The sequence below is a fragment of the Syngnathus floridae genome, chromosome 6 (genome assembly GCF_059516105.1).
Source record: "Syngnathus floridae isolate MCC-2025c chromosome 6, RoL_Sflo_1.0, whole genome shotgun sequence".
NCBI classification, from domain to species: Eukaryota; Metazoa; Chordata; class Actinopteri; order Syngnathiformes; family Syngnathidae; genus Syngnathus; species Syngnathus floridae.
Window position 1 is genome coordinate 10515001 of NC_142418.1, and position 21942 is coordinate 10536942.

Consider the following 21942-nt stretch of genomic DNA (forward strand, 5'->3'; position numbering starts at 1 on the left):
ATGTAAGGCTTTCCAATTCCTGTATTCAACACACATTTTTTACCTCTTGAAAAAGCAAAGGGACCACGGCAAAATCATCTGTACTGTACAAACATACAAATCTTTGTTTGGATGCAAAGTAACTGGAGTAATTTGTCATTTTCTGTAAACGCCTCGTGATGAGCACGAGGATATGCTATCCTAAATTTTGAATTTATCCTAAATTTTGAATTTATCTTGCTGTGGTCTCTTGATGTCTTCCAGAGCTGTATCTGTGAGATTATAATTCAATATATATTTTATCTTGTGCGCACAAATCTAATGCTGCATAAAAGAGCTTTTATATATAGGCATTACTAGGATTTTTGTTTTGTTTCTTTTAGAAAAACTCCTAATGATGTAGGCAATGTGAGTGAGCAAATAAGAGGTTTTACCACTTACATTGCAGCTCTCTTGTATCACAGAATCTTTTTGCTAAACAATTATTATTATTATTATTAGTAGTAGTAGTATTAGTATTAGTATTAGTATTACATTCTGGTTATCTACTTTGAAGGTTCTTTGAATCAGAAAGACCAACTACATAGCCTTTTGTCGAATTTTTGTCACTCAAATTTAGACTTTGAAGTGATCCAAAATATGGTCAATTTAGCATTTCTAAAACAACAAATTTCGTGGTGGGCCAAGAATTTTAACAGTTGTACTATCACGAATATTTTATTTCCAAAAATAAAAATACTTTGCTTTTATTCACTTGTTCACATAATATCTGAATCTGACCTTTTTTTCCCAGTTCACTGGTTTCCAAAGAAAATAGCAGATTTGGATAAATGTCACCATCTGATCACCAAATTTGATCCAGACTTGGATCATGATCATCCCGTAAGTCAAGACCTTGCATGACACATACAGGGAAACAATTGTTCTTAATGGCATTGGCCAAGAAAATTGGATCAGTGTTTCTGATTAATTTGATTTGAATAGGGCTTCACAGACCCCGTCTACAGACAGAGGAGGAAAATGATTGGAGACATTGCCTTTGGATACAGACAGTAAGAGACGTATTTTAAGCAGCTGAGTGGCTACTGTGCAAGCAACCTTACAAGATACATGAACATAACAACCTGATACAAGTACACATTTGTCTGTCCACAGCGGAGCGACGATTCCCAGGGTGGAATATACAGATGAGGAAATTGCTACTTGGTGAGGGTTGCTGTATATTTCTATTTCAATTTCTCCCGTTAACAAGAATATGCACGAATCTCACAAGAGGTTCAGCCATAAAGTTTGGTTGTGTTGTTTTGTTGTCTCCACTCGTGAGTGTCACTGAGGATTGTGTGATGTGACTTTCATGGCTATTTTGTTCAATTATTTACACATGAACCACAGTATCAAAGCAGTCCATTAGAGTAGGCAGCCTGTAATTTGAGCAGATTCTTCCGACATGGAGTTCATTTTCAGCTCAGTTCATGCCAAGTTCATCCAACGTGAAGAAATACTCTAGCTATAATGTTTGAACTTGATGTGGGTTCCTAGACAATATTCAAAATCACGCCAAGGTTTGACTTTATTTTTGATTGATGTGGTCAGGTCGAGAAGCTGAATTCATTTATTAAAAACACAATCTACCCACAATATGTTATTGCTTTATTAAAATGGATAATAGTTTTTCACAAAATTAGCCTGAGAACAAGCCATGTTGTGGCCATCTCTGTCACTGTCACTTTTCCTTACTTTTGTCCTCATGCATACTTAAATGGGTTTGACGTGGCAATAGAAACGAATGGAATTTTCACACCAAAAAAGGAATGAGACTTTGCATATTGACTGAAAATAAATAACAATAGTCAGACTGTGTTTTGGTATGAAGAAATCACACAATTCTTCATCTCTTGCCAGGAGGGAAGTCTACTCGACTCTGAGGGACTTGTACAGCACGCATGCCTGTAGTGAGTACCTTGAGGCCTTCCGTCTCCTGGAAAGGCATTGTGGCTATAGTCCAAACAACATTCCCCAGCTGGAAGATGTGTCCCGCTTCCTTAAAGGTATGGAGCAGCAGTTTGTTTAAAGACTCGTTGCAGATGTGATACATATGTGATGAGAACACTTTTTCATCTCCTAAAACACACAGAGCGCACTGGCTTTCTGCTGCGTCCAGTGGCAGGTCTCCTTTCGGCAAGAGATTTCCTGGCAAGTCTGGCGTTCCGGGTGTTTCAGTGCACCCAGTACATCCGACATGGCTCGTCTCCTATGCATTCCCCAGAGCCGTGGGTATACCAGAGTAACGCCAACTGAAAAAGAATGATTGAGGGCACAAACTGAGTAATCCTCCTTTCCCCATTTCAATCAATGTACACACTTGATGAGAAAAAGAAACACATTAACAAAAATACTATTATTACATAGTGAAGACAATTAACCAATGAAAATCAAACATTGGTTTTGAATTGTGGCCAGTCGAATTACTTAAAATAAACTCACAAAACTGGTCTTGAAAATAGTGTTAGCGAAATTGCGTGACCTGAGGTGCACAGGTCTCAAATTGTTGGATTGCAAGAAGTGCCTCAAAGAATTCTGCAACAAAAGTGTGACCATTACTTTTGTGTAGGTCGGTGATTTTTTTCAAAAGCACATTTCAATACACAATGTAGAAGTTTCTCAATGATCTCCCACCTGCCCTATTTGCTTTGATAAGAAAAAACACATGCAGTAGATTAGGCATGAGCTGTAGGTCCACAGGAGCACATTTTTTGTCTGTTTCTCTTTCCATCCAGCGACTGCGTCCACGAACTTTTAGGCCACGTCCCCATGCTGGCAGACCGCACATTCGCACAGTTTTCCCAGGTAATCCAACTCAAGTTGATTCTTGACTACCGACACTATAATTTATAGGTTCAGTTTTACAATTGTTTTATTGTTGCTGTGGTTGAATGCACTGTATCACACTGCCAGCAGATTCTATTCTGTGTTTACTTCATTTAGCAATAAAATAAACAATAAACTTGTGTCAGTCAGCATTGAAAATGCAGATTTAAAAACAAATTGAACACATTAGAGAGCACAAATAGTAATATTGTTGTGATGAGCCAGTGTGTGCCTCTCCGTATCAAAACATAATTGGATTATTTTCTGCAGAATCTTGGCCTGGCATCACTGGGTGCTTCGGATGAAGACATTGAAAAACTATCCACAGTAAGACCAACAGTGTAAACTCAAATACTGTAGCTACTGACGTCCTCATTCAACACTTGATTTGCATGGTTCTTCTTCCAGCTGTACTGGTTCACTGTGGAGTACGGCCTATGCAAACAAAATGGTGAAGTGAGGGCTTATGGCGCCGGACTGCTTTCTTCATACGGAGAACTTGTGGTAGGTTCCACCCTCATTTTTGTTTTAATCTTCTCATAATTTCAGAAGATGCAGCAGCCAACTCCACCTTGTATTCATTCCCTCTCCATGCAGCACTCTCTCTCGGATGAACCAGAAACGAGAGCGTTTGATCCAGAAGCTGCAGCAGTGCAGCCCTACCAAGACCAGACCTACCAGCCCGTCTACTTCATTTCGGAGAGTTTCTCTGACGCAAAGGAAAAATTCAGGTAGAGCGCTGTCACCTGGATGCAAACCCTTGGCAAAAACATATTGAAAGTGAGAAAGAACATGAGAAAAATAAACAACAAACAGAAGGATGACAGGAAGGTTATGCAAGGACAAGGTCAGAGAACAGCCATCCATCCCTGGAGGCCACAAACTTTTGTAGGTCAGCCAGAAGACAGCTGTTACTAATGTAGGCCCTCTTACCATAGCAAAATACTGCCGTTTTATTTGGCATACACATCAAATGCTGCCTTGCAAAACAAATAGCTTTGGTGAGTGTTTTGACAGGATTTAGTCACACTCCATATGAAAATAGCAGCAAGGGAATGTTTATGAAAATAGAATCGATACGAGCAAAAGTACGATGAATATCATTACATAGGAGAATATTTCTCATGCGGACATTTTGGTTTCTGTACGCACGCATAGTGTGCGCTAAGGCCAAGTGAAACATTGGTGCTGCACCAAGGCATTTTTTACCGCTTATACTGCCACAGGTGAGCTGGAGCCTCTGCCAGCTGACCACAGGAAAGTCTTTGTTCACATTTACACCTGTGAACCATTAATAAACATACCTGTACACAGACAAAACGCATGCATGACAAGTAGATTGTGAAAAATCCAAGCCAAGATTCAAAGGTAGAAAACTCTTGATCGTAAGCCAGACATGCTCCACTGTGCCATGAGACCTGAAGTGCTCCTTAACCTTTATTTTCTTGGCTCTCTTTGTGTGAAACTTTAACCAGGGCATTTGTTGCTGGAATCCACCGTCCCTTCTCAGTGAAGTTTGATCCCTACACCAGCAGCATTGAAGTCCTTGACAACCCCTTGAAGATCCAAGGAAGCTTGGAAGGAGTGAAGGATGAATTGAAGATGCTGACGGATGCCCTTGGTGTTTTGTCCTGAAAATGGACCCTTGACCTTCTTGTCTTCCCACCCCACCTTGCTGTTGTTTGCTTGCTCTCTGCTGTGCTCTGCAACACCCAAAGTGTGACAAACCTTGTGTGTTTGGTGCCTCCACTCTGATGGAGTTTAGAATGAAAATCTGATCTTCTAGAAGCTGGCCGAAAAAAAAAAAAAAAGACTGCAACCATTTCAACCTCAATGTCAACACTTAAGATGATGTTTCCAAAGATGTTCAGTGCCTCTTGTGGTGTAGAGGCAGCTATGGCCATACAGTCTGTTAAGGAAAAAAGTGTCGTGTTGAAACTAAAATGTAATGTAAATCAAAATCAAAGATGTACGTATATAAGAAAAGAGTATGGTTTGATTATTTTACAATCAGCAACATATACATTCAGCATCTACTAGGGAAAGTTGATGCTATAGAAAATCAAATCATATTGTATCACCTGTGTCTGCTGTATGACAAATGCTATGTGAATTAAGTATTTCGGATATTTTTATTTAAGATAGTCAATGTATTTTTATTTAAGATAGTCAATGTATTTTTTCCATTTATGTGTTGAGTGTCAATGCATGATTAAGAAAATAAAACCACATGATGAGCTGTTGATCATTGCTTTACTGAATAGCTAAATTACTAAAATACCCCATATTTACATCCCATCATTATTTTCATCTCCAACTATTAATTTTCTATTCTGCTCGTCTTTGGTCACATGTAAGCCACATCCGATGTTGTTTCCATCCAATCACAAAGCCCATAAAAACAATTAATCCCATTCATCTAACATACATGTTTTTGGAAAGCTGAAGGGAGCCGGAGTGCCTGAAGAAATCCTAAACAAGCACATGGAGAACAAGTAAATTCCACACACAACCTTAAGCCGAGATTTGAACCTGAGCCCTCTCGACGGAGAGGCACCCCAGTTACTAACCAGTGTGCCGTCTGCCTCATTAAAGGTTTTTCACATGACATTAGATCACCCTACCTTCATGTGATTATGTTTTAGCAAGAATTGGCTGCGTGAATGTAACAGTATCCTTACTATTTTGGTTGCAGCTTGCAGTGGTGTCAAGCATGACATATCATAAAGGTGTGTGGTATCTGGGTTACTTTATTCAGTTAGATGAGAGGACAAAATCAAAAGAGCTCTCAGTGAAATGCAGTGCACCACTGTACTTCTGTTTTTGAGATATTTTCATTATTTGTGGGTTTAGTTTGACCGATAAAAGCTTTACCATGCATTGCAATTTATAACTCTGACATTTCAGTAAAAAAAAATCCCACCTGTTGCTGGACCTTAATTCACAAATATTACTGAATATAATAATATATTCCACATAATAATAATAATAATTTATCAACTAATTGTTTGTGGGTTTAGTTTGAACAATAAAAGCTTGCATATTTGCATAATTGGGCCGATTTGCTAAACTTTGAAACACTGTGCTGCTCATCTGTAAATCAATAAATGAATAAGTATTATCTTCTTTTTGTCTCTACTTCTCGATTGTTTTTATTCAGGAAAAAAATGCGGTGGTTTATTACCTTCTTGGCAAGGTGATTGCATTGTAGTGTTTTGCCACAGGAGGGTGCTGCTAACCAGTATTTTAAATCCTGCAAGACAGAAGCGGCACGTTGTTGAACCATCCTACTGTCATTCGTGAGTCCCAGTGAAAAAAAAAAGCCGAAGCAGAGAAAGTGGCACTTTTAAGCATAACTAAATAGCCATAAGAATGATGTGTTTGTACAGTGTGTCATGCAAGGTGCTCCTGTTCGTTCCATCACGAATCATGACGTCAGAATTGAGAATTCCAGAGGGAATCGTTGACAAACGAGATGGGAGGTGGTTTCGATGGAGATGACAGCGTAAGGATGACATCATGCCTCCATCCTCACCTGCTATGTTAGGTACGCTTGTGCTGTTCATCACTGTGCGTGACGTCATTTCAGTTCATTAATTGGTTTTTATTACCTCCCGTCCTTCCTCACATGAGGGCGGTGTGCGCGTTTTGCTCTCGTGCTCGCTCACCCTGACTTTTGGGTCACTGAGAGGCACTGCTGCATCACTCTCCTCTTGGTAGGGTATCACCGCTCACTGACACCCCTTGGTCAGTCAACGAAAGTTGACCTCATCAAGCAGACGCACTGATTCAACGCAGTTTGAGCAATGTGGAGAATGTGCGTTGACTAGGTGATGTGAAGAGTCCCGTGGAGATAGTTTGACCTGGTGCGTAAACGCTGTAGGTCATGATCATAGGTTCTGATCTTCCTTCAATAGGGCTTTATTTTTCCTTATGCTTCTCTTCTAGAGCATTTTTGTGAAAGACGTCTCCATGTTTTTTTAACCGTGCCGTGAGGAGGAGGGGAGGAGCGAGGGGTGGAGTGTGGGGTGTAAAGTGGGCGTGTTTTGGTATATAATACTTCTCCCTCAGAAGTTTGGTCTGTCGCCTCGGTCTCTGGGACAGCCTCTCACACATCATCAAACTAACCAACCGGGGAAACTAACTCACCTGCAAGCACCCGACCACGTCAGACCAACCTTTTCATTCCTTTCTTTCTTTTTTTGTTTTTTTGTTTTGTTTTGTTTTTTTGGGTGACTACTGCCGACTGTCATGGAGACCCTGCGATCGACACCCGGACACAAATCATTTTGCCACACCTGCAGGACAACGGAGGAGAGCAGACGAAAGGTTAGCAATAATTAACAGTAACTCTTACACATGCATATTTTAATGACTGTTTGCACGTGGGTCATTGAATAAAATAAATGAATGCAATGAGAAAATCTAAAATATAAATGCCCGACTTAATGCAAAAGTTCAAAGTGCAATCATGCCATGAGTGAATTAGCATTACTGGCATTTCATGCAAAAGACAAACCAGAAGGATTAAAATTTGCAGGTAATTTGGTGTGCCGGCTGGTGCAGGACTTGGAGCAAACAGCTGGTCTTATTTGCCGGCAGATAGGGGGCGGTAGGCGAGGGTCAGTTTGCTCAATAAAGGGTGCGCAAGGGGGACAACAAATGCTGAGTCTAGCTTTTCTGATAGTTAACTATCGAACAGCCGCTCTTGCGAAGTCTGGCATGTTGCGCAAGAGGTAAAACGGCACTTGTCTTGCAATTTTCCTCCACAATTAGATCTTCTCCCTCCTCGGTGCCGAGTTGGGACCGTGGCATTTAAAAGCGCGCAGAAAGCGGAGTGATTTTGTTTTTAAATTAAGAAATTAGGAACAACTGCAGAATTAATGTGTCGTTTTGAATTTGGGTGTAAGTTCACCTTGCGTGTATGTGTGTGCTTGCAGGTCAAGAAGATGTCCTCATCCAGCCGTTCCTTGCTCTTTGCACTGGCACTCACCCTCTATGCGGTGGAGATGACCTCGGCAGAGACCCTGTGTGGGGGAGAGCTGGTGGACGCGCTTCAGTTCGTCTGCGAAGACAGAGGCTTCTATTTCAGTACGTTTGTGCGCGCTTAACGGTACTGCGCAATTGTGTGGCCTTAAATCATTTGCGTGCCTGTGCGCGTGCCCCCGCTAAAAAAAACGAAAAGAAAAAAAGATTTGTTTGCATAGCTGATACTATTTGCCTATTTGCTCCGTCTGGGCGTCAAACATTCAAACACACACGCACACAAGAGAAGCGAAGAAGACAGCTGTGTCTCGAGTGTTAGTCCCGATGCGCACCACAGGCCTGCGCACCGCACTGTACCGCTCATTGCATATGAAAGGCCGGCGAGCCGTGAAGCCGCATACAACACAATGAGTTGCTTGTTTACCAGTAAAGTAATAGCACCCCAAGAGGCATACCAGTCACCACCACCCTAGTGTGCACAGACCACATAGACCACCGTGGTCCAAGGATGTTTGTGTGAGTGTGTGCTATTTTTTTTTTTTTTAAATATATGCCAGATCATTAACTTGTGTGGCATAATGATGGCAAGACATGTAAAGCATTGTTTGCATTGTGGTGGATTTTTAATCCCTGAGTGGATAAGCTGCGACACACATGCTTAGATATTGGTATGCACAAACATACACACTCACAAAAAAAATCTCACTTTTGACACACATAGGAAATATCTCCGAACATGGCTTTTTCACGGACCATTATCTAATTTGGATGATTTCTCCTCCCTAGTTTCTTTTTCCCCTTTTCCTTCCTGCAATCAAATCTCTCTTGTGTCTCGTGAGATTTCTCCAACATTGTGTGGGGCGCGGGTCTTCAAATGAGCCCTTTATTGATCGTTGACGGCATTCCCCTGTGGAACATTGAAACACTCAGCCCCTTCTTCTTCTCTCGTGCTTTTCTTTCCCGTCATTACTCTGTTCCTCTTTTGATTTGCATTCACCTCCTGTTTTTCAAGGCTCACACACTCCTGCGCCGATTCCCCCGGGCTGTTTTCTCTACCTCTCTGCCCCTCCTCATTCTTGTTATCTCTGCTGACTTGACAAAGGACAAGGTCGCAGAGGAGTTTCCATTTTATGTATTTGCTCACCTAAGGGACGGGCTGGCTCGTCTGGCCCACTACATGCTGTTTACATGCGCATTTGCTCATTAAGGGACTTCCAGATAGCCCTCGTCAGATTATCTTCTCCAAACAAAAAGATTTGTTGCAGTTGGTCATAGATTTCCTGTTATCCTCTTTGCTGCGCGACGATTGTAATCCTGCAAAAACAACCTAGATCCATTTCTGAAGAGAGTGTGTGTTCCTTGCTCCAGGCCTTCTTTGCCTTACATTCTGTTTTGCGTCTCTCCGCAGGTAGGCCCACCAGCAGGGGGAACGCCAGGCGCACCCAGAATCGTGGGATAGTGGAGGAGTGTTGTTTCCGTAGCTGTGACCTCAACCTTCTGGAGCAGTACTGTGCCAAACCCGCCAAGTCAGAAAGAGATGTGTCGGCCACCTCTCTACAGGTCGTACCGGTGATGCCTCCATTAAAGCAGGTGTGCATCACAGCAACAACAACACAACAGTCTGGGAACCAGTGAAATCCTACTCCTCCCATCATGTTGTCCTCTGTTCACCTCTGCCTCACCCCTATATCCTTGACACGCTGTACAGACCGTCTTGTTAGATGATCTAATGATAATGTAAAGTGCTGACCGTCGTGGAAATCGTCCAGCCAGTGGTAGCACATTGTGCTCAAGAAAGGAAAAGCTCACACACTGACTGCTGGTCCGTGACGAAAACAATGTGTTCTGTAAGATTATTCGCTCATTACTCGTGCAACTGCGATTGCACCGGAATGTGGCATGCGTTTGGATTTAAAAAAAAGAAAAAAAGCTGACAGAGCCCTCAGAGTCTCCCTCACACGTGCAGCAAATTGTCTAAGTGCTTCACCGAGGCCACAAGAAGACACAGTAATGGCTGTGCTCCCGACCTTTTACAATCCCCTGCAAAATCCCTTTATGCTTGGTCATGTTCACGTGTCAGTGACAAGCAGTTGAATGAACGGTGCAATCGTAAATCCATAGGAGAAAAGTAAGCAGACCTCTAGTCCAGAGGGGGGTGGGGGGGTGGGGGGGGGGGGGAACGCCGGTGGGGAATTAGTTTGGACATGTCCCTAGTTTGTCCGGGCAGGGAGAGTTGATGGGTACAGCCTGCTCTGAGGGCCAGCTGTTCTTAAGCTATTGAGCGAGCCTCAAGTGAATGAAGGGGGATAAACACTCTTCAAGTGGCAGGACCAAAACAAGCCATTCACATGGATCACTGGCTACTGGCGCATAAATTCCAGGCCCCCTGCTACCATTCCTACTTGTTTCTCATTCAGTGGTACTCAGTGAAACACCTAGCATTGTTAAATTTGCAATGTTTATATGGTCATTCAGTATGCAGCAGTTTAGCCATTCAGAAGGTTGTTTGGTGAGCGTTTGCGTGCCCCTCATATGTAGACGAGACGGGAGCCCATCCTTTTTCGCCGCTTGTTAAAGAGGCAGAACTAAGCACTTGTTGACGGCTTCTCTTAGTTGAGGAAACCAAAACAAGTACTGTTTGGAAGCCGGCCAAGGCTATTATGACTTGCCGCTTTGAGAATCACATTTGATCAGCCGCAAAATAAGCATATCAGCTGTAATGAACTGACTCCATCTTCTCCCCTTTTCATCTGTTTTTTTCCCTTTATTTTGCCGGCATGCCGCAAAAGGAAGCCCCGAGGAAGCAGCATGTGCCCGTGAAGTATTCCAAATACGAGCAGTGGCAGAGGAAGGCGGCCCAGCGACTCCGGAGGGGTGTCCCCGCCATCCTAAGAGCCAAAAAGTTCCGAAGGCAGGCGGAGAAGATGAAAGCCCAGGAGGAAGCAAGCTTCCACAGGCCCCTGATCAGCCTGCCCAGCAAACTACCGCCTGTCTTGCTCACCACGAACAACTATGTCAACCACAAATGAGCCCGTTGCCAGCCCTTTGCACAGACAAGTGTTTGCAAGGACAAAAAAGCCTAGGGGATTATAGCTTTGTCTCTGACGTCATTTCTGTGGCAGTCCTCTTTGACCTCCCCTGCCCTGTCCGAGCCCCACGCCCCTACGCCCCCACCCTCACCCCCAGCCCATTCTCATCCACCACTTCTTGACCCTCTGCCCTCTTTCTAATACCCCTCAAACCCTACCGCCGTCCTCCGGAACACAAACATGTCTTCACATTCTTCCTGTCTGAACTTTTTTTCGCTAGCTCTTTCAGTCACTGACACAAAAGGCACAAACACAAGTGATGAACAAAAAGTTAACAATTCGGCTGAATGCCATTCAGGTGGACCCGTAAGCAAAACAGTTAATGGAAGAGAGCAAGGAGATGTGTTTTGCAAGTGTCAAGAGGACACCCAACGGAATGATTTTTTTTTTTTTTTTTGTCCTTGTGGAAGACGACTCAACGTGAGGAGAAGCTTGCATGACAGAATCCATTCCACATACATTTTTTTTTTCCTGAAGCAAAAAAGAAGAAAATCTGTTAGTTTTTTTTTTTTTTTTTTTAAATTTTATTTTTTAGTTTGCACCGCTACCTTTAAAGGGACTTCCACACTGTAAGGAATTATTTTATAAAATTAGATTCCTGTTCCAGCACCTTTTGATCACAAACAAAAAGCAGAAAAGAGTCTGCAAAATTGCACATTGCCACGGATTACGTCAAACTAAAGAAAAATATATGGCACTATTTTTTTATGAACAATGAACGTGTAGCTTAAAAAATGCCATGGTGCTAGCTTTGGGAAAGGACTCAAAGAAGAGGTTAAAAAGCACGTTTGTTTTTTTTGTTGAATATATTATTACTTTCCGTTTTAAGGAAAGTGTGACTGAAACAAAAGAGAGAAAGATGGGGGAGCTCCTGGCAGTGGCAAAGTCAAGGGGGAAGTGTCACTGAGAAACTATGGGGGCGAAGAGGGCATCAAGGCTCAAAGGAAGTGCTGGTGGCTGCTCAACACAAGTTTGCTGGCATACACGGGAAGGGGGACAAAAGACCCTGGCCCTGTCCCTCCTGTCTTCCGACCCGGAGGCAGATGGACGCAGGGAACTTAATATGGGACACTGTGGACTGCCTGGATTGGGACAGGACAAAAGTCCTGGGACAGTACTTCCTGTTTACCGTGGCTTTGCGGACTGCTCCGACAGGAAGTGTCATGGCACGGACAAGTGGGATAATTGAAGATTTTATTTTAGTTTGATTTTATTGTTTTCTTGTTTTCTTTTCATATCAACATTTCAACGAAAAAAGGAAACCCCTGTCTGTTTCTGGTACCATGACATTTCTGTTTTTCCATGTTAGGCATCTTCATGGTTATTTTATGATGTTACTTTACCGTTGTAAAACAAAAAGGCACAGACATTTTGATTCAAAGGGAAAAAACAGCAATAATGTCAACTAACATTTATTTCTTATTGTATATCAGTAGTATTCACATGCGTTTGCCCGAAAACAAATACTTGAATATATCTCTCTATACATATATAATTTTATATATATACATGTATATATGTATCTATGTATATATATCTACATATATATATGTAGATATATATATGTATATATATATATCTATATATCTATATCTATCTATATATATATCTCTCTCTCTATATATATAGATATATATACATAGAGATATATATATATGTAGATATATAATTAGTTTCCAGGGACGTTGTGTTATTTCCTATAGTCTGAGCTGTATCTTGCGTAATGAGCCGTCAAGCTTTTTTTGTTTGTTTGTTGGAATACAAATAAGGGCACTGTATAAAGGCATTATTTATTTTGTTATAAAATATATTTGAAAATTGGTCCAAATAATATGCGCAGCACTGATGCTCAACTGACGGATTTATTTTGTATGATCTCTGTTTTCCAATTGGAGCTGTAAGGCTTTTTTTCTAGATGCTTTGTACCAAAAATAATGTCTTTTATTCCCCATTTCATTTGCCATAGTTACTTAAATTAATATTTTAACAGCATCATGTAGTCTGAATTTTGTTGGCATGTTATGTCACAAAAATAGTCACATACTCTTATTAAAAATGATCTGCATGGATCTTCAGAAACCTGTCAATGTTCCGAGGGAAACGGAAAGTATCAGTGAGTAACTTTATTAACCGAAACTGTTCAACATCAGTTGTATTCAACCCACTATGTTTTGAAGCCACTTTAGTATTGATGGCGGGGGAATGTCAAGACCTTAATTAAATAATGTCTTCATAATTGTACACGGTGTCCTGCCATCTTGTAAGGATCATCCTTTTTATGTGCCAGTGCTGCAAATGTTGTCATAAATAGTGTGCTGGTTGGATCAAATGTCATGAGAGGGTCTTAACTTGCGCAGTGCACCTTTACACTCATTGGAGATTAGCGTAATGGTCATTGAGCTGCTCTCTCTCTCTCTCTCTCTCTCTCTCTCTCTTTCTCTCTCTTTCTCTCTCTTTCTCTCTTTCTCTCTCTCTCTCACTCTCGCTCTCTCGCTCTCTCGCTCTCTCTCTCTCTCTCTCTGGATGGTTCTTCTAAATAATCTGACAATGGCCTTGATCTTACAAATGAAGCATCACCTTCCATTCACGCATGCATTATATGTTTTAATGAAGGGCTAATGCAGCCATAGGATTCGGGTAAAGAAATAAGCGCTCTGCAGGGAAGAGTGTAATAGTTCCTGAATATGACATAATTGTGCGGCGGAAGATAAGGAGTTGTTCTTTAGACCCTTCCATAATCATGTGGCTTACCACTTCCTCCTGAAATAGGTTATGCATCACTTAAATGAAGCAAGTTGAGGTGAATACATCAACAATACATCTAGATTTTTTTTCTGTCAGATAGCATCCATATCCTTCTCTGATTATATTCTACTTTCGATGTGCAAAGAGACAGACAGTGCAATTATTATTATTATTATTGTTTTATTATTATTATTATTATGCTGGGACTGCATTCATTCACTATTGCAATGTTCAAACAGGCTACTCTGTTGTTATGTTGAAAGACAACCACTTCTTTTGCTAAATATGAAGAGATATCATGCCGAGCAATGGCAACTTCTTCTTTGTCACTAGCTCACTCAGCCTGTGTGTATTTTATTGATTTAACCTCCGCACGCTAGAATGTCCGAAATGCACAATTCATGTACTTTGATTTTTAATATCAATAAAAAAACATTTTATCAAACGTACAACATGTATAACAGTTCTGTGCATTGTCCACCTTACGTAATGGCTTGCTGCTTGTGCAAAATCTGCATTGTGTGTTCCTCTTGGCCTTTTTTGGACCTCTGTGAGAAGCAGTCAAAAGTTCTGTGTGGTGTAAAAGATTTATCGTGTCTTGAGGCTTTCCAAAGAATTTTCTGTTGCTTTCTCTTGCTGCCCCTCCCCACCTTTTCTCCACCTCTGCCTGGCTCCATATCTGTCCTTCTGTTCTCTGCATAGTGATAGGACAAAATGTGCACATCACCACTCACGTAGTAGAAGGCAGGATGGCTGGATGCACTTCCTCTCCTGCGTGCCACACTAAATGTGGCCTGTCGTAAGCTCCCTCCTGCAGAGGCATACTACTAATGGAGCAAGTTCCCATTCTGTAGCTATGTTTGGAGGCCAACATGCCTTAAATTATCACTTGCATATTTGGAAAATGGCATGACCTGCTTTTGCAGATATGCATGTGCATGTATGCAACCACCCATGGTTTTTCTGGGCAGATTTACAGTGAAATGTCTTCCCGGAATGGAACAGTTTCTGGGGAATGTTTTATCATGGCGTTTACATTGGGTTGTCAGTGTTGTTTAATTTTACCATCATAGAGTTAAAGCCCGAAAATGAGAAATGCCACGTTCCTTTATTGCACAGTTCTGTTTCATGTCTGCGTGATACTGTGTGGCCTTCGTAAATCACATAAACTCGGCTTTCCACTGATTGATGTCGTTTTACAATGTCTCGTGCATGATACAACTGTCACTGCAAATTTTCAAGCTCCATGCAGGTGACTGTTCTCTCCAGCACCTGCTCTGGCCTCACCTCTTTGGGCCAGGTTGGCTGGTTCCCAAGTTTTTTTTTAAATTAAGCCAATGTTATATTTCAGTGCTTAGGTTGAGGAAGCTTTTAAACCGATAGATGCTAGATATTTTGTAGAATCCGTCGCATGGTGAATATTGTTGACTTAGCCAAGTTTTTGTCTGATTACTGGTTATCAATAGAAACATTTGTGGGCTATTTTCATCATCAGGCACTCTTAATGAAAAGATCATTATTTTGACAAAACGTCAATTGCCTAAAAAAACATTTTCTAAAACATGCATATGGAGTGTTTTACATCGAGTTACATTTACCAGGCTCGCTTATTTAATGTTTTGAATAAGTTCCCTCAAAATTTCCTTCAATTTTTTATTCAAGAAAAAAAAAAAGGGACGAAGGACAATGGCATAACGGCAATACAAAATAGTAATGAATCACGTATTTAAGATTGGATAAAACATAGAAATGCAATTTGTGAGGGGCATAACTACGCTATGTAATGTTGGGTTAATTGTCAACAAATGCCTATGCACCTCTGCATGTATAACATTCATTTGAAGTACATACTATAACACCACCACATCATAATTCTAATAAATGAAGACTTCGAAAAAGACAGAGCAGTGCAAACCAATAATCTCAAATGACCACATTCATCCCAACAGAGAGGCCTCCTGAATGGCAGAGTGGAGTGAAGATGTGGGTGGCACAACTCTCCCAGGCCTGACACTGGAAACTGCCAAAGAGCACACTAGAGTTAGTTGTGGTTGGCTGGATGCACGGGATGCATGTAAGGCCGGGCCAACTATTGAGGAGCAGGGTTCGTCGAACCCAGACCATCGCAGGCCAGTGTGGCCACACAGGCCAATTAAGACAGGCCTTCTCTCTTTTCTTTTCCTCCCATAGGCTGTCTCTCTCTCATCTTCCCCCCCCCCTCTCTCTCTCTCTCTCTCTCTCTCTCTCTATCTCTCTCACTCTGTCTCGTACTCCCTCTCTCTTTCTCTCAACCTTCACAAAGCATGCTAACACATTCCTCTTATCCCACTTTGCCTCTCTAATTGCAGTGGGCTGAAAAGAGGGATGGAGAGAGGGAAATGAGACTGAGAGAAAGGGACAGAGAGAGGGAAAAAGGGGGTCATACCACACACCCTAAATAACCAGGACAAACTGTACCGGCGGCCCCTGGAAGAGTCCACGTCGCTGTGTGCAGTTTGCGTCAGGTGGATCCACAATGTGAGCATGAATCACCTCTCTGTTCATTTATTACACAGATATCAAAAGAATTTGGCTAATTTTCAAGAAGCCACGTATTCCGCAAATCAAAAATATCACTCAGTCTGAACCCTTGCATGGGCTCAGAGGATAAAGAGGGGATTGTGTTTCTTCAGCGCCCCACAAAACGATCTAATTGTCGATTCTTAATCAACCTGTCGCTGTGTGGAGGCTTCCCAAATTATGTAACTGTTGGTTCTCATATATGTATCAACATTTTGTAAACTAGCATGATGAGAGTCTTGGAGTTTATCCCTGATTAATTTAAAGCAAAGAGGTCATGTTTCTAACCCAATTTTGGGGTGCTCAAGCACCCATAAATTGAATCGCACCACCACTAAGATTCAAGAGGTTCTATTTCTGTTGTTTTTGATCTTCCCCTGCCTAAAAAACAATGTTACAGCTAATCCCTTCCACGAGTGGTCTGTAGCTCAAGACCATCACATCATTATCATTAGCTAGATTAGGGAAGTTCAAAGATGTTGTCGTAGCATTGGCAGCCGGAGATCCGCAACAACGTTAATGTTTATTGTATTTTGTTTGGAACAGTTGAGGATAGTTTCCACATTTTCTGGCCTTGACAGTCATTGGCCAGAAACTTTTTTTTTTTTTTCCCAACCACCCTCAGAAATTTCCAAAAAAACAACAACAACAGTCATATGTGTTTTCCCCACTCCCCATACCTCACCTCCCCACAAAAAAGAAAATCCACAAACAATTTGCGGGAAATGAATTGCTAAATGCGTGGGGGCTCCCTGTATTACACAAGTCAATTTATGAATGAATTTTGTATGTTCGTTACATTTCATGTCAAAGTCCGAGGTCCATTCTTTAATACTTATTATCTAGTGCTGGTTTACTTCTAATAAAATGCATGTGTTGAGGTGCTACTGTATGAAAACATGTTTTCTTTCACCAGAAATTAAAAGGGTTACAATTTGTTTGTTTTATAAATAAAATCAATTTGCATTTGTTTTCAACTAAATAACCTTTATCAGATTTGAGGGTTTAGTCATAGACTTTCCCAAAAGTCTTATGCTTCCCTTTCACAGAAATTGAATTATAACGTTAAAAAAAAAAACAGTGATCTTGCCTGGCATCTCAAAACCCTTGATCTAAATAAATAAATCATGAAATCTAGTAAACGATGAAAAATGATTCCAGATTTGAAAAACATGACCAAAACAAATTAGTTAAGTTACTGTTTGTCCTTTTATAGTCTGCGTCTGACTGCCTAAAAAAAGAAGACGAAAAAATTACAAGAAGGAAACACACAACCCACTCACATACTAAACATAGACTGTTTTGGATGCTGCATCTTAAAATATTGCAATTTTGAGGGTTCTGGTGTCTCTGTCAACACACCATCAAACTGTCGGAGCCTTTGTGTATTTGACATGATGTGCGCTAGGCTGAATTGTGGAGGGAAGCAGTTTAGCCATATAAAATCACAACAGTAGAGGAAGTGGTTTTCTCTGCGGTCACCGGGTCACCGCATGATACCTTTCACTGGAAAACAAGGGGTCACAGTTTAACACTGAAAAATACTCTAAGTGTGATGTAGAGGCTTCCTGCTCTTCTTTTTCTCACAGGATCTCACAAGATTTTATAACAATGTGTGCTGGGTAAACAGTGGCTGACATTTATTGATTTCTTTAAAAGAATAATAAAAATGAAAAAAAAACAATAGACTAAAAGGTGTTTGCTTAAGAGAGAACTGATCGGCGGGGCACTTCTAAATGCACAACGTTGCACTTAATTGGACAGGGAGGTCAGCATCTTGCAACGTTTAAGGTTTCTGACTTTGTAACGTTAACATTATGCAGGTGGGTCCTTACTTCACTCTCCCAGGGCATTCATCATTGTTGCACGTCAGAGTCACAATGTGGAGGTCACCAGGGTACTATTTGGACTGCGCACATGCGCGCGCACACGCATGCACACGCAGACATTTTTCTCAGGCTCGTTTCAGGATATCAAACACAAGACAGCAGAGGGAATTGTGGCTTCCATGATGTCAGCATCCAATGGCTCATTGAAAACATAGCTTTTCAAATAACAATACATAGATTTAGAGTGTTCGCCCATGTTGTGTTGGAAGAAGAAAATGAAGTAGACTACACAATAACCAAGGACACCCCCGTCTGTGTTTGAACAACATGTCATTTCAGATCAGCATAGGAATTCCCATTCTGAGGGGAAAATAGCAATGTCTCTAAATTACAAGGTAATACCTGTCACTCCAAAATAACTTCTATTGAGAACATCGTTATTATCATTTTTGTTTATAAACAACTGTCTATAGTAAACACATTTTGTGTACCTCATATACTGTAGTTATTGTTGCCTCCTTAACAAGTAAAATTACCACACGGGAGTAACAATCACTGCCAACTTCTGTTCCGCATATCTTGCCAGTTTAATAAACCATACGCCGATCCCTGTGGATGTTATTATGTGCTTTTGAATGACAAGTGTTGACTTGGACCTCTGTACAACACGAGTGGTTGCCAGTGTGTGTAAGCAGCTGTCTCTCTCTCTCTCTCTCTCTCTCTCACAAACACACACACACACACTCGCACACAGACACGCACACACAGTGCTGAAGAATTTAAGCATACAGATACAGTGAAGGTTCCTCTCTTTGCAGCCAGATGAGCATTGTGGTTATCTTCCCCACATAAACAAGATAAGCTCCATTTTGTTGGCCCCCACCAGTCTTGGGGTTACAGAGTTCTTTTCCTTCTCCCTTGCTTTTCCACTTCCTCTCTTTGATTCATTTCCCCCTTGTTTTTCTCCCTTTTTGGCAACTTCTTTGAGCAGGATTCGGCATGTGTTTCTGAAGACAGCAGACAAATAAAAATATCATTGCTCAAAATAATAAAAATATTTTTTTAATGATGATTTCATTGTGAATTTTGGCTGCTCTTTTGTGAGTAGATAATCAGCTGATCTCATAGCCGATGCGCCACTTCGCACACACATGAGCGCACATGCATAGGCAACACTCCACAGAGGAGTGAAAATATTGGCTTAAGAAGGGCACTGCGTCTGTGCCATTTGGCCGCTTCAAGCCATTGTCTGTTGAGACATGCCAATGGAAGCTGGCAGCACTTGTTTGTGTATGCTGTGCCATCTTTTAGCCCAAGACTGTCAATTTCATTCTCATGGTTCAGTAAGGTTGATGGGAAGGACTGCACAAATACCACAAGTGAAAGACAATGCATGAGTGTGAGAGCACTTTCATATATAACAGCAGTGCCGCCAGTCTGGCAAACACAAGTGATGGCAGGTTGGCTGCGAGAGGGCATAAATGTATACCAACACAAAAAAACAAACGGGCAAACAGAGAAAAAATATACATTTTGCTTACACACGAAGATGTAAACAAAAACAAACTTGTGCATACAGAGTGCGTTTGTATTCACACAATTCCACTAATGATGGGTGGCACTATGATGTTTGTGTGTGCTCCCAAAGAATTGGCATTACTACTTGGACCAAATCTGCAGCCAACAGCAGACTATTAACAAAACGTTTTCTTTGTTTGCCTTTTCCCATTTTTTTTCTTCCGTGGCACCAAGCAAATAATGGTCTGCTTATGCCAGACAGCAGTTTGCAGATTACAGCAGTTTGACCCTGGAACAGATCATTACCAATATTTTTTGTGGGCGGATGTGTTTCAAAATCTGATCAAATTTGAAGATGACCAATTTTCTATACCGCTTGTCCCCACGGGAGTCGCGGGCGTGCTGAAGCCTATTCCAGCAGTAGGCGGGGGACACTCTGAACTGGTGGCCAGCCAATCTCAGTGGTCCAGATCCATAAAAACAATATTTTTGTGTCACTGTAAGAATATAGAATTTTGCCTGGGCCCTGCTAAGAGAATCAATTCCTTTTGTATTATCTCTCATTGCACGGCGATGTTCTCAGAGTGAGCTACATAAATTCCACGTGTGCTGACAGGTAAGCAATAAATCTCCAGAGGCTTGCTCCCAGATAGACCTTGTGCGTACACAGTGTACTAGGACTTGGAATTGTAGGCTCAAGGGGAAAAGGGCTGGGTTAAAAGGTAATTGCTAAAATGATGGCAGATTGATGCAGGGAAACCTAAAAATAATTCATTGTAAAAAAAAAAAAGATCAAATGAACAAATCATTGTCAAACTGTCACAAAAACCTTGATAAACTGCACAACCAATGTTTTCAATAAGCTTCCTAATCACATCAATAGCAGCAATAGTAAATATTACTATTGATACAAGTGAAAAAACATGGCAACCCCCAGTATTTATTTATTTTTATTAACAATAAAATGTTCTTGATTTTAACCGAACTTTAATGGGGAGTCAAGTGGCGCATGGAGAAAGTGGAGAAAGAAGTGGAGAGGGGGAAGACTGCTTGTAAAGCATGCCACCTGCCACGAGACAGCATCATTACATAGAAACACTATCTCTTCAAATTCAAAAGCTAAGCAGAGCTGCTGAATTAGCACATATTAGCATCAACTAACAGATGCTGACTTCTCACTTCTAATAACAGGCAATTTTCGGAGAAGTTGACGTGGAAGTGTTGGTGATCGTGGGGGCGGGTCTTTTGCATGCACCATATGCAAGGATCTGCTACACTAATTGGCAAGTGTAATTCATAGGTTGGTGACAAAGTGCTGCCTTCGCGAGTCACACTCTGGTCTAAAAGCAATCTAATGTGTAGTGTGCTTTAATTCTCCCTTGGGGTGTTTTGAAGAGCACATGTAAAAGACATATTAGCACACGTGAAAACTCTTTGGAACTGTGAAACATGTGCGGGACGTGCCCTCTAAGGCATTTAAATTTTCTTCATTCCTAACTGTCAGACAAGTGTAAAATAGAGAACTGCAAAAGCAATAAAACCAGTCACGAACATGTAGAGGAAGGCTTCTGCTGAAGCTTTTTTTTCCCCACAACTTAACTTCCATATGCAAATCTTTTGTCATTACATGCTTCCATCACTATCACCCTTCTGTGAAGTCAGCCCTTGAGGTACTCACTAAAGAATGTGGAAATCAGGATTTATGTGTATTTTGCTGGTATCATGTCTCTGATTTGGCGTCTTCGTCCTTGATAGCGGCAGAAAAACGCTTCAAGTTTAAGTTTGTCTGACGTCAGCTGTTAGCCCTGAAGGTTTGGCCACCTGCGGCCCTCGGTGCGATAAACAATGGGAGCTGCTCAGCTCTCACTTGTGCACATTTTTGTGTGGAACAAACTGTACCTGTCCATGAACTCTGGTCTCTTAACACCTGTAGCTGCGTAGACATCTGCTCTCACTGTATTAGGAGCATCTGCTGGTTAGTGGGAGAGTGGGAGCGTGGCAGGAGCTGTGGGAGGTCCTGCGCCGACACGGAGTAGCCTCTTGATTACTTTACTGCAGGTCAAAAATAATATCGGAATAATATGAAACTTTTGAGTTCATTTTTGTGACAAAAATGCACAAAATCAGCTCTCGCAATTAACGTTGGTTTACTTTTCAACAGTTTTGTGCGATCCTTTAATGGTTGATTTTATGCATGTAAACTCTTGCTTCATTTAAGTTGTCCATCCCTGCAGTACAGAATGTAAAAAGCGAAACTGAAAGCTCGACTGCTCTCGTTTGCTAGTGGCAACTTTGGCCCATTCAAGATTCACGTACTTAATTTCCAATAAAGGTTTTACAAGTCAGGAGAAAGACGGTTCTCACAATTG

General features: G+C 41.4%; 2 protein-coding genes and 1 long non-coding RNA gene across 3 annotated transcripts in view; 2 read left to right on the forward strand and 1 right to left on the reverse strand.

The window, feature by feature from the left end:
* The window catches only part of th (tyrosine hydroxylase), a 6259-nt gene extending 1169 nt beyond the window's left edge, over positions 1–5090 (forward strand). Inside the window, exons 3-13 of the mRNA XM_088378134.1 lie at positions 1–2; positions 773–861; positions 964–1031; positions 1135–1185; positions 1882–2027; positions 2114–2249; positions 2757–2826; positions 3118–3174; positions 3256–3351; positions 3445–3578; positions 4323–5090. The exon at positions 1–2 is cut by the window's left edge and continues 173 nt beyond it. Of these exons, the coding sequence (XP_088234260.1) occupies positions 1–2; positions 773–861; positions 964–1031; positions 1135–1185; positions 1882–2027; positions 2114–2249; positions 2757–2826; positions 3118–3174; positions 3256–3351; positions 3445–3578; positions 4323–4482 (1009 nt within the window). The 3' untranslated portion in view covers positions 4483–5090. The remainder of the gene's footprint in view (positions 3–772; positions 862–963; positions 1032–1134; positions 1186–1881; positions 2028–2113; positions 2250–2756; positions 2827–3117; positions 3175–3255; positions 3352–3444; positions 3579–4322) is intronic.
* Positions 1615–7145, reverse strand: LOC148396492 (uncharacterized). Its single transcript, XR_015858970.1, has 3 exons — positions 6032–7145; positions 2464–2556; positions 1615–2273 (listed from the first exon to the last, which is right to left on the reverse strand). It is a non-coding gene; the product is annotated as an uncharacterized LOC148396492 (long non-coding RNA).
* igf2b (insulin-like growth factor 2b) lies at positions 6900–14119 on the forward strand. The gene is made up of 4 exons (XM_088378135.1): positions 6900–7176; positions 7788–7938; positions 9242–9423; positions 10623–14119. The coding sequence occupies exons 1-4, from the start codon at positions 7099–7101 to the stop codon at positions 10860–10862; spliced, it is 651 nt and encodes a 216-aa protein (XP_088234261.1). The 5' UTR covers positions 6900–7098; the 3' UTR covers positions 10863–14119.
* The last annotated feature ends 7823 nt before the right edge of the window (positions 14120–21942 follow it).